The sequence below is a fragment of the Varanus komodoensis genome, unplaced genomic scaffold (assembly GCF_004798865.1).
Source record: "Varanus komodoensis strain SLA01 unplaced genomic scaffold, ASM479886v1 scaffold26, whole genome shotgun sequence".
Taxonomy (NCBI): Eukaryota; Metazoa; Chordata; class Lepidosauria; order Squamata; family Varanidae; genus Varanus; species Varanus komodoensis.
Window position 1 is genome coordinate 3,716,738 of NW_025335684.1, and position 13,878 is coordinate 3,730,615.

The window sequence follows — 13,878 nt, forward strand, 5'->3', positions numbered from 1 at the left end:
CCCCCCCTTCTTGCTTTTAATAAACGTTTTGGCAGCGGCTGTATTTTTCCCACTCCCCCGCCCCTTTTTTCTGTCTTCCTACAATTGGAGTGATTTGAGAGCCTTTGCTGACCCCCCCGCCCGCTCCTCCCTCCCAGCCCAAGCAAGCAGCAGGCGGTGCCCCCCATCCCCCCCCCCCAGACAGGCAGCAGATGCCAGGAATTACCTATGTAAATAAGAAAGTGCGGCCAGGCAGGTGGCAGGTATGCGAGGGAAGGTGTGGCGAGCTAGCTTGGCGCCGGTTCAGGTGGCCGTTGGAGGTGAAACAGTTGAGAGAGGCTGGGGTTTTGTTCTGGGGGGGGGGGGGCGATGGTGGAGGTCTGCTGGGAGCCACCCTGCCTTGGGCAGGTGCCGCGGGGCAGGCGGACCCCCGGCACGGAGGGCGAGGCGCCTGACGCCGCCCGATCAGCCAGCCCAGTGGCGCTGGGCACGGGGCTAGCTGGGGGCGGAAGCCACGGGAGCTTGCTGGGCTGGCCAAGGGGCGTTCGCGCCCCGGAGTAATGCGAGCACGGATATCGATTGGGCTGCTTGACAGCCGCACGGGGCCCCGGAGCTTGCGGGGGGTGGACGAACGGGGCCGAAGCGATAAGGCCGTGCAGGGCTGGCCTCAAAGCTGGGCAGCCATGCACCTGTCGAAGGTGGCGCGTTTGGCCCCAAAGCGAAGCCGAAAAAAGCAGGCGCTTGCGTACAAAGCACGGGTGGGAACGGAGCCCCCAGACACAAAACCGCACTGTGGCACTTGGGCACACGGCAACTTCCCCGTTCGTTTTCTGCGTTGGTCTCCAGAAATAACAAAGCTCAGGGCCGTCGCGGTGCTCTCCCCCCCGCCCCCGCAATGACATTTTTTAGAATTTATTTTTCATCCCGCTGCAGCCTGTGTATGCGAGTAGATGAGTGACTGGAACAACACGGTGTCGTTATTGCACGACGGGGATGCACCTCGGAGGTAGCGAGACCGATCTGGGGGCATTGCCAATTCACGTTTCCACTGATATTTCTGTATTTTCTCTCTGCACCTCTTTAGACATTCGTCTTCACGGATGGGGAGGACCCGGAGCTGAAGACAAGGACAGGTGAGTTGACCTGCTTGGGGTTTAGAAAGCTGCCCTGGGTTCCCAGGGAAGCGGCTGATTAACTTTCCAACATGGGGAGGGGGGACTTACTCAGCCAGTGTTTATGAAGCAGCCCCTCCCCCTCTTAAAACAGGGTCAGATCCTTCTATTCTTCGGATGCTAATATCTTCTATTCATCGCCTGAATTGATTCCCCTCGAGACATCCCAGCCAGTAACAGGTGGCAGCTGATGGGAAAATGCTGCTTGAAAGAGGACAAGAGTTTCTCCCCACATTCCCGCCCCCATTCATCCAAGGGGGGGGGGAAGCAGATTGCGTGTTACCCTCTCCCCTTTCTGAGTTAACTGCAGCTAAGTCTGGGCGTCTGTGCATGGGAACAAAGAGCCATCTCTTTGGTCAAACAGTTGCGGCACGAGGGATGCGCTGCTCTCCTTTCCCCCAGTATTGAACAATAGGCAAGGGGGTCCGGGACCCTCTTGGGCCCCGGATGGATTGTCCAGGGTTCTGGCCACCGGGGAACCCTGCAGTTTGGGCCCTTTTGTAGCCCTTGGCTATGGTGTGAGCTGGAGGTGCCTGTGTGCTCCCAGAATCCTCTGCAGCAGTCCAAGGAATCCTGGGACATCCTTGCAGTGCGAGCACCCTTGGAGTGCTGCACCCTCACACCGATGACATAACTCGGCTGTCCCCTCTTTGAGAGAATCCGCGTTCTTTAGCGCCGCTGGGGAACATTGTCCTGGTTGTGTGAGTGTGCATTTGCACGAATTAGGATGGAGGGGCACTCGTGCAAATTTCCCCCCACCCCCACCCCCACCCCCAAAAAGGAAAACCAGCCAGCAACTTCGAAGAAGCTGCAGAAATTCCCAGATCAGATTCCACGAAAGGCCAACTTACCTGGATCGGCCGCAGATTTCTCTGCTTTTGGCAGCAGGGGTGGGGAATGCCTCCGCCCAGTGACCGGGACAGCCACTGCCAGGCGGCGCTGGGGACAAAGGGCCGCCGCTCAGACCCCGCTGTCCCTTAGCGAGTCGCCTGCCCACTCGTGGAGTGTGCCCCGAGCAAGGCTTAAAAGCGCCTCTCATTCACGCCGACCCTCTGCCCCTTTCCACCCCCAGCAAACGTCATCAACACCAACTGCTCGGCTGCCCACAGCCGCCAGGCCCTGTCCTGCAAGATGGCGGTGGAATACGACAAGTTCATCGAGTCCGGGAGAAAGTAAGAGGGGCAAGGGGAAGATGGAGCTGATCCTCGCGCGGCCTGGCAAGCCTTGGTGGGCCGTGAGCCACGCCTGGTACAGGAGGGCTTGTCGTGTTGTCTGGACCCAGCCAGAGCAGCCTCCGCGAGGTTAGCTTGGGTTTCGATGACAGAACAGGCCTGACTCACAACCCGTCACGACTTGCTTGTGGTTCAGACCCGGCCAGCGAGAGGCTGCAAGTTCGTGTTCGTTAAGTGGGGGTGCTGATTTGGAACGGTCCGGAGGCGGTGCAGCTCCATGTCGCTTCCTTTTCTGCATGGTGGCAGCTTCTACGGCGCTTAAATAGGTCCTAGTCTGTCTTTCCTGCTTCGATCGTTCCAGGGAGCCAGTGCGGTGTCGTGGTGAAGAGCGTGGGACTGGGACTCAAGCGATCTGGGTTCGAGTCCCCGCTCGGCCATGGAGCCCACTGGGTGGCTTTGGGCCAGTCACAGACTCTCAGCCCGGCCTACCTCACAGGGTGGTTGTGCAGAGAAGACTGAGAGCAGGTGGTGGAGATAAAACAGTGGGATATAAATGAGATGAGAAAAAAAGTGGGATATAAATCTAACGAAGGCCTGATTAGCCTATGTAAATTGCATTTTCTGGGGCTCGGTGTGCTCCCCAGAACCTAACCTTGGGCCCCCAAGTCCAGCGGTGCTGACGTGTGGGTTGAATCCGCCCGCAGAGACCTCCCATTTCCGTTCTCACCATCAGGTGGTTTTGCCACGTGGACGACGACAACTACGTGAATGTGCGGATGCTGCTGAAGCTGCTCTCCAGCTATCCTCACACGCAAGACATTTACATCGGGAAGCCGAGCCTGGACAGACCCATCCAGGCGACGGAGAGGATCAGCGAGAGCCAGATGGTGAGCGGCGAGGCCTGGAGGCCTGAGCCTGGCAGCCTTCGGGGTCTCCATCAAGGCACTGTCTGAACCAAGAGGAGCGAGGTTCTCTCTGCAGGGCTTGTGTGCATTCTCACATGCAGGTTGCCCCTTGAGGTCACTGAGAGACAGGAGCAAAATGTGTGAATGGGCCGAAGGCTTAGCAGTCGTCCAGTGCAGGAGCCTGCAGGGTCCCGTCCAGGCCCGCATCCTTCCTCAACAGCCAGTCAGATGTTTCTGGAAAGCCTGGAGGGCCTGCATGTAGTCATCCTCTTCTCTTGCTTGTAGTTCTAAGGTAGACTGCCCTCAGCCATGGAGGTTCTATTTAGCTCTGGAGGCACTCAATTCTCTATAGATTTCTCGTTCTTTGTCCCATGTCCTTCTAAACTCATCCCAACTTGAGTATGGTGAATTATGTAGATTGCACATTGCACGAAAAATGGTTTTATTCCGTCTGCTCTGAATGTTTGAGAAATTTCATGTATATATTAAATTCACATACTGGGAAGATGCCTTCAGTGGGCATCCTAAAAAAGCTGGGGGGGGGCCCTACATGAGGAGGCTCTTCTTTTGGTTGTCACTTGTCCCACTGCTCGGAATTGGTGGCAGTCGGAGAGCTGAGCACGCAGGAAGTTTCTGGAGGGGTTTGAACCGGGCTTTGATTCCTGTTCTTTCGATGCTTCCCACCCCACAGCATCCGGTCCACTTCTGGTTCGCCACAGGTGGTGCCGGTTTCTGCATCAGTCGTGGCCTGGCACTGAAGATGAGCCCATGGGCAAGGTAAGGATCCACCACCCACCCTGCGCCCTCCTTTGCGCGGCTTCTAAAGACTACCACCTGGTTGCAAACGGGATGGCGAGGTGGAATCATGCATGTGGCAAAGACTCCATCCAGGGCTTCCAGCGCATCCCCAGCGAGACTTTCCCGAAGGCTCCTCGCAAAGATCCAGAGAGAAACTACAGGCCTCACACTGGGTCAGAAACACAGAAACAGAGCGGGTCAGAAGGAGCCTCCCAGGCCATCTAGTCTGACCCCCGGCTCCGTCTGGCTCTGCTCACGACATGCCCACCATGTGCATGTCCAGCCTGTCCTTGAACACCCTCACCGATGGGGCCTCAACGGCCTCTCGTGGAAGCCCGTTCCACACCCTCGGGGTCCTAATCGTCAGGAAAATAAAGGGATAACTGCCCTTTTGAAATCCAGAGGCAAGGGCTGCAGTGGATGGATCGTGCAAGCATATAGCCGCAGCATCTTAGCAACTGAGAGGTCGGAAAGGATGGAGCAGAGCCATAGCGCGCTTCCCCCCAGACCCTTCGACTCCTCTTTGAATTCCTCCCCATGGCTTGGTAACGATTGTTAAGTGGCTTTCCTCTCAGCTGCGGTTTGAGGGGCGTTTTGCAAACCCTGGAGGCAAACTGGCTTTGCAGTCTCAAGGACCAGAAACCCATTTGTCTGTGCGTGGCTTTAAAATAAGTCAAAATTGAGATTCTGGGCCCTGGGCCAATGATTGTGACTGAAGTATTCATAGCTTGAGAAGCCCACTAATTCAATATGTGCTTGTTTCTCAATTTAGTACAAAGACAAGTAATTCCTTGATTTTTTATTTAGTACAAGGGTGAGCTATTTGTTCATTGGCTAGTTGCATCAGGCCAAGAATGTGAGCAACAAGATATTTCCTGAATCCTGAAGCAAGATGAACATTCCAGATGTAACCTGGGCAAACATTCCCAAGATCCAGTGTGGATCTTTTTCCAGATAAGAAATACAGAGGTGGATCAGTTCAAGAGAACCCTCTAAGAATGAGGTTGGGCAATCTAGAGCTAGGAAAAGCCCTGGTTTTTTAAAAAATGTATAATACTTCGGGGGTTTATATGAGGTCAGTTTGTCATCATTTGTGTTTAAAAACCAGGTAGAGAAAATGCAGTTATTCCTCCCAACTGACCTTAGGGAGCATTGTGCATGTTATATCCCATAATACTGGCTGCGGCTTCATTCTGTGACGTCTTTACAGCGGGGGCCACTTCATGAGCACCGCAGAAATGATTCGGCTCCCGGACGACTGCACCATCGGGTACATCATAGAATCGGTGCTGGGGGTGAAGCTCACCCGGAGTAACCTCTTCCATTCCCACCTGGAGAACCTCCACCAGGTGCCCAAGTCGGAGATTCACAATCAGGTACGGGGAGTCCTTGCTTCCTGCGGTCGTCTGAGGCAGGGTGGGCGGCGCAAGACCACCCTTCCATGCACAGCCAACAGGCAGGGATGATAGGAGAGGTGGGCCGGGAGGGGTGTGGGATGCCCTCCGGTGCTCAGAAGGTAGCAATCCTGGGTATTATTTTCTCAAACTTTTGGAAAGATGCTTCAGACTGTGCCTCTCAGCATTCCTCAGAACATCTGGCAGGCACTAGGAGGAGGGGGCTGATGTGTGCACACCCCCAAAGGGAAGACTAGGGAGACCCAAGTCCGGGCTGGGGGGGGGGGGGGGAGCTTTCAGACTGAGAGTTTTCCCTCCCCAGGTGACCTTGAGCTACGGAATGTTTGAAAACAATCGCAATGCGATCCACATGAAGGGGGCTTTCTCCGTGGAGGAGGATCCGTCCAGGTGAGCGGCAGGGGCTCGCAGGGAAGGGGCAACCCGCAGCCCCCACCATCCTTCTTGGAAAGTCCCGCCCACTGACAAAACATTTCCATTTGCAAGAGGTGGGCAGAGTTTGGGGGGGGGGGGCGGTTAGAAGCAACAATCCGACCCAGGCTGGGCCATGCTCAGGGGCGTGAAGTTGGCGGCACGAGTCAGTCCTGACCGACTTCAGAGGGGCAAGCGAAACCCACGTCTGGATTCGGCCCAACGCAGACTCAGACAGCCACACGAAGAAACTATCCAAGTCTGACCATGCCTGTTTTGAACGGCACAATCCTATATTTAGTCGATGTGGGATTCCAGACGTACCGCATCTTAAATATGCATGCATACTGTAGGTGGCCAATAGATAAATAAGGAAAGCAATCTATGATACCCCAACTGGGATCCTCGGTTCGGGATTCATGCTTTGACTTGGCCTTATTCTTGCAGGTTCCGCTCCATCCACTGCCTGCTGTATCCGGACACGCCATGGTGTCCCCAGAACGTCGCTTACTAAGCGGCAGGAGGCCCCCCCTTCTGAACCTCGTCCCGAGACTCCCCGGTATCCGAAGAGCTCGTGGGACCCCCGTGCTTGCGTGTGCGTGTCTCCTTTGCTGGAAAGCGACTGCCCCTTAATTACTGTGGTTAATTCACAGTGTGTGTACGTTTTGATAGGCTGCTGTGTGGCCCCGATCCCCTCCGCCCGCCCCATCGCGCTCCTCGTGTGGCGGCGCCTGGGCTTCCCTGCCCTCTGTCCCTTTCAACCGGGCAGGAGTTCGTTCCACTGGCAGGACAAACCGGCTCGTAGGCCCTGACCTCTTGGGGAAGCAGCGGTGGCCGGATCGCGGGGGCGAGGAGAGCCCTCCGTCAGCGACCCGGGCCTCTCGCCTGCTGCGCTTCGCCGTGCTCCTGCACAAAGCGTGGTGATGGGCTCCCATCTCACTGCTGCCTGGATCCCGGCGCTTCCCTTTCCTCTTCCTTTCCACTTCCTCTTCCCTTTCCTCTTAAAAGTGTTAACTAGACGAGCAAGGCAAACACCCGGCAAAACTCCAGCCAAAATGAAGCACTTTTAAAACATGCGAACGGTCCTGGGAGAAGCTGAAGCTCGTGCTGAGGCCGCACCCCTGACGTTCGACGGGCTGCCGAAGCGCCCAACGCTGAGCTGGGCCACGCCGTAAACCTTTTCCGGTCTCCGTTTCTGCCTCTGTCGGTGAGATCAGCCCCGGCGCATTCCTTCTCGCCGCCCCGTCTCTGCTTCTGAGACTCCGGATAACTTTTCAGATGAAGGTTTACAGACGCCCGTGTGTGCCCCTGTTGCTGTGAGTGTGTTGTGGGTTCCCCTCTGGAATTCTTCCCCGTCATTATTGTGTGTGTGAGATTTAAGTGCCCTTTGAGTTACAGAGGGCCGCTTTTCTGAAATGTCTTGTTTGAGAGCTGGCCTCTTGGATCCCCAGCTTTTAACGTTGCACGGAAGGGAGAGAAGCCCTGGCGTGGAGGCAGACCCTGGCATTCTCCACTGCCTTACCGGTGTAATTCCTCCAACACCCCCAGCTGTGTTGCACTACAGATCCCATCACCCAGCCAGCTGGGGATGATGGGGACTGCAGTCCCACACACCTGGAGGGGGCAAGTTGGGATGGCTGCTGTGACTGGTACCTACACACTTTTACTAGGCTATATTTGCCCGCTGCCCCATGAGCACAACGGGACTCTTTGCAAGAAAACCTGCATAGAATTGTACTGTTAAGTCCCGAGAGCCTTGGGGGTGGGGGGGGGACTCGGATTCAGCGATTAGCCAGATGAGATGTGCCCGGTGTTGCTTTCCAGAGATGGCAGTACAGTGGCCAAGAGCGGAAGTCACATACCAGGAAGTCTCCCGCTCGAATCTCGCGTCTGCTGGGCCTTCACCTTGGGGAAGCTGCTCACTCTCAGCCTCAGTCCTTCCAGCTCCAGGACGGGCGCACGAACACTCCTGGGCCAGCCCTCCAGGGGCGCCACAAGGGACGGCAACGGGCCATGCGCATGAAGTCCTTGGATCGGCGCGAGGACTTTACCAAGGTGACCGAGAGCCACATGGAGGAGCAGGAACTGCCCAGTGGGAAGTGCAACCCTGGGTGCTCGCTCTTGAGCCAAGGTTGGTCAGCCCAGGATTGTGGTCCAGGACAGCAGGCCGGCTGATGAGCTTCTGCCAGCGTTGTCTGCATGAAGGGAAAGGCGTGCTTTCTTGTCCTTGCAGTCTCTCCAATGCAAAGCTTGCCCCCTGGAGGCTCGGCCTCTGGCTTCCCACACTGCCATCTCCCTTCGGTGCAACACCTCTGCCCACATCTGGTTTCTTCTGGGGCATTTTGGTGATAAATTTCCGACATGCCGCCTTCAGTCGCTGCGGCTTCGCTGTTGGAGGGATGTGAGGCGGCATGTGTGAACCTTTAGCATCTAAAGGCCGACAGCCCAGTCCAGGCAACCCCAAGAGCTGGGCAGGTTTGCATGCGGACAGGCGCAAACCTGACCAGCGCTCTGCTTCTCGGAGCCCTGGGCAGGGAAAGAGAGCTGAGGCATTCCTTTCTGAGTGAAAAGAATAGCCCATACTGGGTAACGATTGTAAATATCTTACTGCAACAGTGTTATTTACTGTGCTTTTTTTTGCTAAAACTGAGGGCTATGTAACTTTGTAAATGGTGGATTAAAAAAAAAATTCTGTGGATCAGAAAAGGAAAAAAAATAACATACTATGTTTGTGATGGAAGAAGTCTTTTGTAACTATCACTTACCCTTAATTTATATGTCCCAGTATCTGGGATATCAGTTTCTTGTTTGTTTGTTCATTTGTTCTTCCATAAAGTAGCATATTGTGGGGGTGTTTTGTTCTGTTTTTGATTTTTTTTTTTTTTTTTTTAGAGGAGAAATAGGGTGGGACAGAAATAACAAGGAAACGTATTCTCAGGGAATTAAACCTGATTGTTACCATCTGTGGTAGCCATCTTTGCTTTCAATAAAGCAACTTTCTGGCCGGTTACTGATATACGTGAGTGTGTCTATCTTGAAATGCGTGTTGGAATAAAATCACAGACCCTGTCCCATAAAATTGTCATGAGCCAGACCTGTGCGCACACGCTGCCTCGAGAGCCTCGTGTCCTGTCCCAGCCAGGCATGCCCTCCTGGAAGACGCTCCCTTCCGTTTCCTCCTCTTGACCATCCCTGTTCCATGCAAAGCAAGCACATTCGGCCCCTGAGAATAACGAGGAGCTTCTCTGGTGTGGCTGGCGGGCTTTCTGAAAGTTTCTTGGTAGGTCTCCACACCTTGAGCTCTTCTGAGCTTGCCACTAACTCCCCCTGGCGCAGAAGCACAGTCATTTCAGCTGCAAAAGACTCTGGACTGGGAGAATGACTTGGCTATTAGCATATTGCAGGGGAGGAGAAGCTTGGCCCTCTGGGGGTTCCTGGATCCCCTGCCTGCTCCCAACCCCCAAGTTCGTTGCCTTGTCGGGGTGCTTCAGCGGACAGTGCACAGGGTTTAGGCTAATCAGAGCCGGACGGGAGGGCAACGGCTGACCGGACCGGCAGTTCTCATCTTCCCGAGGATCCCAATCGGCCAACCCTTGACCAGCAAGCTGTGTTTGTGCCGAAGCATCAGGCGCATGCCAGGGCATCGCCTCCTCATTAGGGACAAAAACTGCGTGACCGAGTTTGCAATCCCAGTTCTCTCAAACAGGCGTACTAGAAGCCCATTTAGGAGTACTCAAGAGCCCCACCCCCTGCAAACGAGCAAGCTTGGCCTGGAAGCACCGGCTGCACACACAGACTTATGAGACAGGTTGCGAAAAGCCTTCCCTGCGGCTGTGGAGCCCTTTCCGCAGGAGTCTCTGCAGGAGCACCTGCTTTTGCGGCTGCACCTAGACGAGCATCATCACGAGGGCCGAGGATTTGGCCAGCATCTCCTTCGCAGCCTATACTGCATCCCAGTGGGCCCAGAAGCCTTTCCCTTTGTCTCACTTGAGGGAACATACATAATGTATATTACATGAGGGAACATATATAAATAGGAAACACTTTGCAAAAGAAAGTTCTATCCATTTGGTGCAACATAAGCAAAAATCGCACACAAAAATGCAAATCCATTTTTTCCAAGTCACAAACTCATGTGGAAAAAAGCTCAACAGAACAGGAAAATAAAAGACACTTGGATTGACAGACTCGCCCATCCTAGTCCTCACCTCTGCTCTCATCAAAGTCGGTGCACACCAGTGAGAACAATTCAAGGCCAGCTCAAGTCTGCTTGGGCTAAATTTTCTACCTGCAGAGCCGTTTTCAAATTGGGATCCCCCTGAAGTTTGCAGGAGTGTTTCATTCCACCTGTACCTGGCCCTTCCTTTTGCCTCAATAGCCCTGTCTTGACTTGATGCCGCGTTAAGCATTCAGCCAGCTCGCTCAGGGCTCTCCCCTGCTGTCCCCTTAAAAGCGGACGGCATGCGAAGGAACTGGGGCAGATGGATTGGCACCCGTCCTTTTTCTATTAGGGATGCGTCCCACGCATTCTAGGCTTGTGCTGCCCCCTGGTGGAACTTGTGCCGCATAAACACTGGAACCAGCAGAGAAAGATTTGGGATTTTGGAGGAAGTGCAAAGACCCAAATTCAGGATGGTGTCTAAGGTGAGCAAGGCAGAGACTGAGCCTTTGCATGTGCCCAAGGCCCTGGCCTTGTTCCCCCCAAGAACAGCTGGCATCCCAAGAATGAGCCCTTTGGCATGGACGGGGTATAAATGCTTTAAATGAATGGATGGATGATCCACTCCATCAGCCTGAAGGGGCAGACTGGTCCAGCCAGGTCATCGGTGGGGTGCAGAGAGCTGCCTCACCTGGGAAGTGATAGAAGAGGCAATTCTAGTTTCAGGCTGTGTCAGGGACAGCACCTTCCAAAGTGGACCTCTTCGAGTCCCGGCCCTTGACCAGGGTTGGAACTGGCTGACCCTCGATGCCCGACAACCACAAAACTGTCAAGTCCAGAACTTTACCTTAATATAGAAAGGTATATTAATTATAACGGCATAGAAATGTTATAATAATAATAATAATAATAATAATAATAATAATAATAATAATAATAATATCCCGGGCTGATGCTGGCCCTTGAGGTGGCTTCTGCTTTCTGCCATGGGTTGAAAGAGGAAGGCTGAGATCTCTTCTTGCTGATGCCGGAGTGTAAGACACGGAATAATCCACTCAAGTTGCGACCACCCAGATCCAGGCTGGACATCAGGAAAAGCTTCCTCACTGTCAGAGAAACAACAGTGGCACCAGCTGCCTGGAGAGGTGGGGGGCTCTCCCCCATTGGAGGCATTCAAGGAGAAACTGGGCAGCCCTCTGAGTGGGATGGTGTAACATGGTGTCCTGCAACAGCAGGGGGTTGGACTGGATGACCTTCATGGCCCCTTCCAGCTCTACTATTCTAAGATTCTATGAACCGGAGAAGCTCATGCAATCTTCAAGCCATTTAGCTTTTTGAATTGCAGAATTTGAGCTTGTTTCATGCTTGTGTATTAGATGTGCAGTCTTACATGCACCCAATATATGACAAAAACATGGAACCGTAAGAGGAAGCCACAAGACCAGTGCAATAATGGTCTTAAAAAAAAAAAAAGATTCGGTAGCCCAGGGCCATGTTTTTTCAAAGATGTTTATTTAAAACATTAAACCCAAGCGGAATAGAAACACAGAAATTACATTTAGAATTTTTTTGTTTAGTATTTGCAGAACAGGAAAAAAACCCCACAAAACCAGTAAAAAATAGCTACAGTACAATTTAATAAAACAAAAGGATACAAAAATGGGCTCAGTCCTCAGTTTAATCCCCCACAAAATTTCAAAACATTTGGGGTAAGTGCAGAACACTTGAAAGGAACTAGTTATGTCCAAAGGCTTAAAAAAATTATATATATTTATATTATATATGTATATATAAAGTGGTATGATATGCAACCGTTGTGGTTCAGAACAGAATCAGATTAAGAAATAAAAAGGCCGATTGAGTCATTACCAGAAAGGGTTTTTTTTGCACATTAAGTGTCAGAAGGGGTGGGGGAGGCAGAAACACTGGAAGAATTAAATCCACAGGAAAGTCTCACATTTACACTTGCTAAAAGGGATCTGAGACCAGAGTCTTCACTAGGATTTTCAGGGGGGCCGGAAAGACAACATAACTCCCGGCCTATTCTTGTGCGCTTCACAGCAGACCGAGCTACGGAAATTAGCAGGGGAAGCTTCTCCAGACAAACCCTTCCCTGCCCCAATTTGACCTGCTCATCAGGTGCTGCTGACACACAAGCACAGCCACGGCTGCTTGGCGAGAAGTCAGAAGATCCTAGTTACAAGCATCCAAACGCTTGATGCCAAGTGGGGAAGAGAAACAGCCATGTTTTTGGCCAGTGACTTCAATGCTCTCCGAAGACGACACCCTTGCGGAGAAGAGCTGTCGAACAAGCATTATGTGGGGTGTCCGTGCAAAAACAGAAAAAACAACATTGCATAGAGAAGAGGACAGTGTTGTTGGAGACACTAAGCACCGAGAAGGATCCGAACAGCCCCTCGTTTACGCTGAGAAGAAAGGGTAATACTGCTCCTACGCGCCCAAGTTCTAGCCAGGCTAAAACGGCTCTCAATCTTTTTTTGTTTGGTCCAAACGCTCCCCAGACGGAAGGGCACTGTTTTTCCATCATAGACATATACACACTCCTGCAACTTGTGCAGGATGCGAAAGCACAACTTCGGACAGGTGGGCGAGGGCCTCCACCCATTTTACAGATGATTAACTGAGGAACACTGAGGCTTGGGGTTCCACGCGCACGGCAAATGCGTCCAAGTCAAGAATCGTCACCAGGTATCTAGGGGATCCCAGCTCCCACTTCGGGGGCCCACAGACTTCTCCACAGCAACTACAGCAGCACCATTCTGCACGTTTGGATCTTTGCTCGCCAGCCAGCCACACATCAAAAAGCTACGGGGACAGCAGCTTACGATGTCCCAGGGCCTCAAGAGCTACTCTGAAGGAGGGCCCTGCACATTCTCACATCAAGACAAGGGGCGGCTACGCCAAACAGTCCAAACAGGAGTGCAGAACTGGGCACCCAGCTCACTGGATCCTGAATAGCAGACACTCAATACAGGAGGGGCAGGTGAGAGCAGAGTAAACAGGGAAAAATTTGGGGCTGGGGGATGCCAAGTGCTTGCTGATCCAAGTTTCGCCCAAGTGGGGCTGACAGCAAGGGGAAAAGGGTTGGAGCAAAGTCTCAGCATCCCAGAAACTGGTGGGAGAAATGCTTGCAAGGTCCAGGGAGCCGACATCTCAGTTTCCCCACTCCTGGTGGAAGACCAGTCCTGGAACAGAAAGGGGATCGGATGCCTTCTCCCTTCCACCTTGCGGATGAGAAACATGAGCAGGGACCACACCAGACTCCAGATGTTCTCCTGAAATAAGGAGAGGGAGGAGAGAGAGGGCTGTGCCTGGGGAACAAAGCCGAAAGAGTCAACAGATGGTGCGGCTTCAAATTTTTTTAAAAAATCAGCAGGTGATGAACGGCCTTATCAAAAAAGCTTGTGCCCACTGAGGGGCGCCCTATGAAATCTTGCGAACCTGCAGTAACGATTCACACATCCAAGCCTACGCCAGTTACGAGCCGAAAGACACAGCCCTGCACCTCTCCCCCTTTCACGCAGAGCAGGGAATTCGCACTGCAAGCTGATGGAATGCCAAAGCCCAGAGGTAAAAAGAGAACCAGCCTTCCCCCCTTCTCCACCTGTTCTGAAGCGAAGCCATCGCCAAGCACAGTCCAGGAAGCCCAGCCGCTGCGTGGGGTGCCACGGCGCTCTCCGTCCTCTCTTGGCCCAGGCGGCCACGGGGACAAGGTTGCTCCAATAGGCTACGAGGGATTTCCTGCTTTCAGCATCCCTCTATGCAGGATGGGAACACACGGGCGTTCATAAAGAGACGGGAGCAATCGTCCACAACTCCATGTGCTTTCTCAATCATGCTCAGCAACAA

The 13,878-nt window shown here is 53.2% G+C and overlaps 1 protein-coding gene across 2 annotated transcripts in view; it reads left to right on the top strand.

Annotated features, from left to right (window-relative positions):
• LFNG (LFNG O-fucosylpeptide 3-beta-N-acetylglucosaminyltransferase) overlaps window positions 1–8,863 on the top strand; it is a 28,222-nt gene extending 19,359 nt beyond the window's left edge. Inside the window, exons 2-9 of one of the 2 annotated variants that reach the window (XR_006415050.1) lie at window positions 1,064–1,112; window positions 2,224–2,323; window positions 3,057–3,210; window positions 3,920–4,005; window positions 5,237–5,402; window positions 5,743–5,828; window positions 6,297–7,165; window positions 7,674–8,863. Coding sequence is in view for 1 of the 2 variants with exons in the window: in XM_044433424.1 (XP_044289359.1) it covers window positions 1,064–1,112; window positions 2,224–2,323; window positions 3,057–3,210; window positions 3,920–4,005; window positions 5,237–5,402; window positions 5,743–5,828; window positions 6,297–6,363 (708 nt within the window). In the remaining variant the exon portion in view is untranslated. Of the gene's footprint in view, window positions 1–1,063; window positions 1,113–2,223; window positions 2,324–3,056; window positions 3,211–3,919; window positions 4,006–5,236; window positions 5,403–5,742; window positions 5,829–6,296 lie in introns of both variants that reach the window. The other variant, XM_044433424.1, reaches the window with a different exon arrangement.
• Window positions 8,864–13,878: the final 5,015 nt, after the last annotated feature.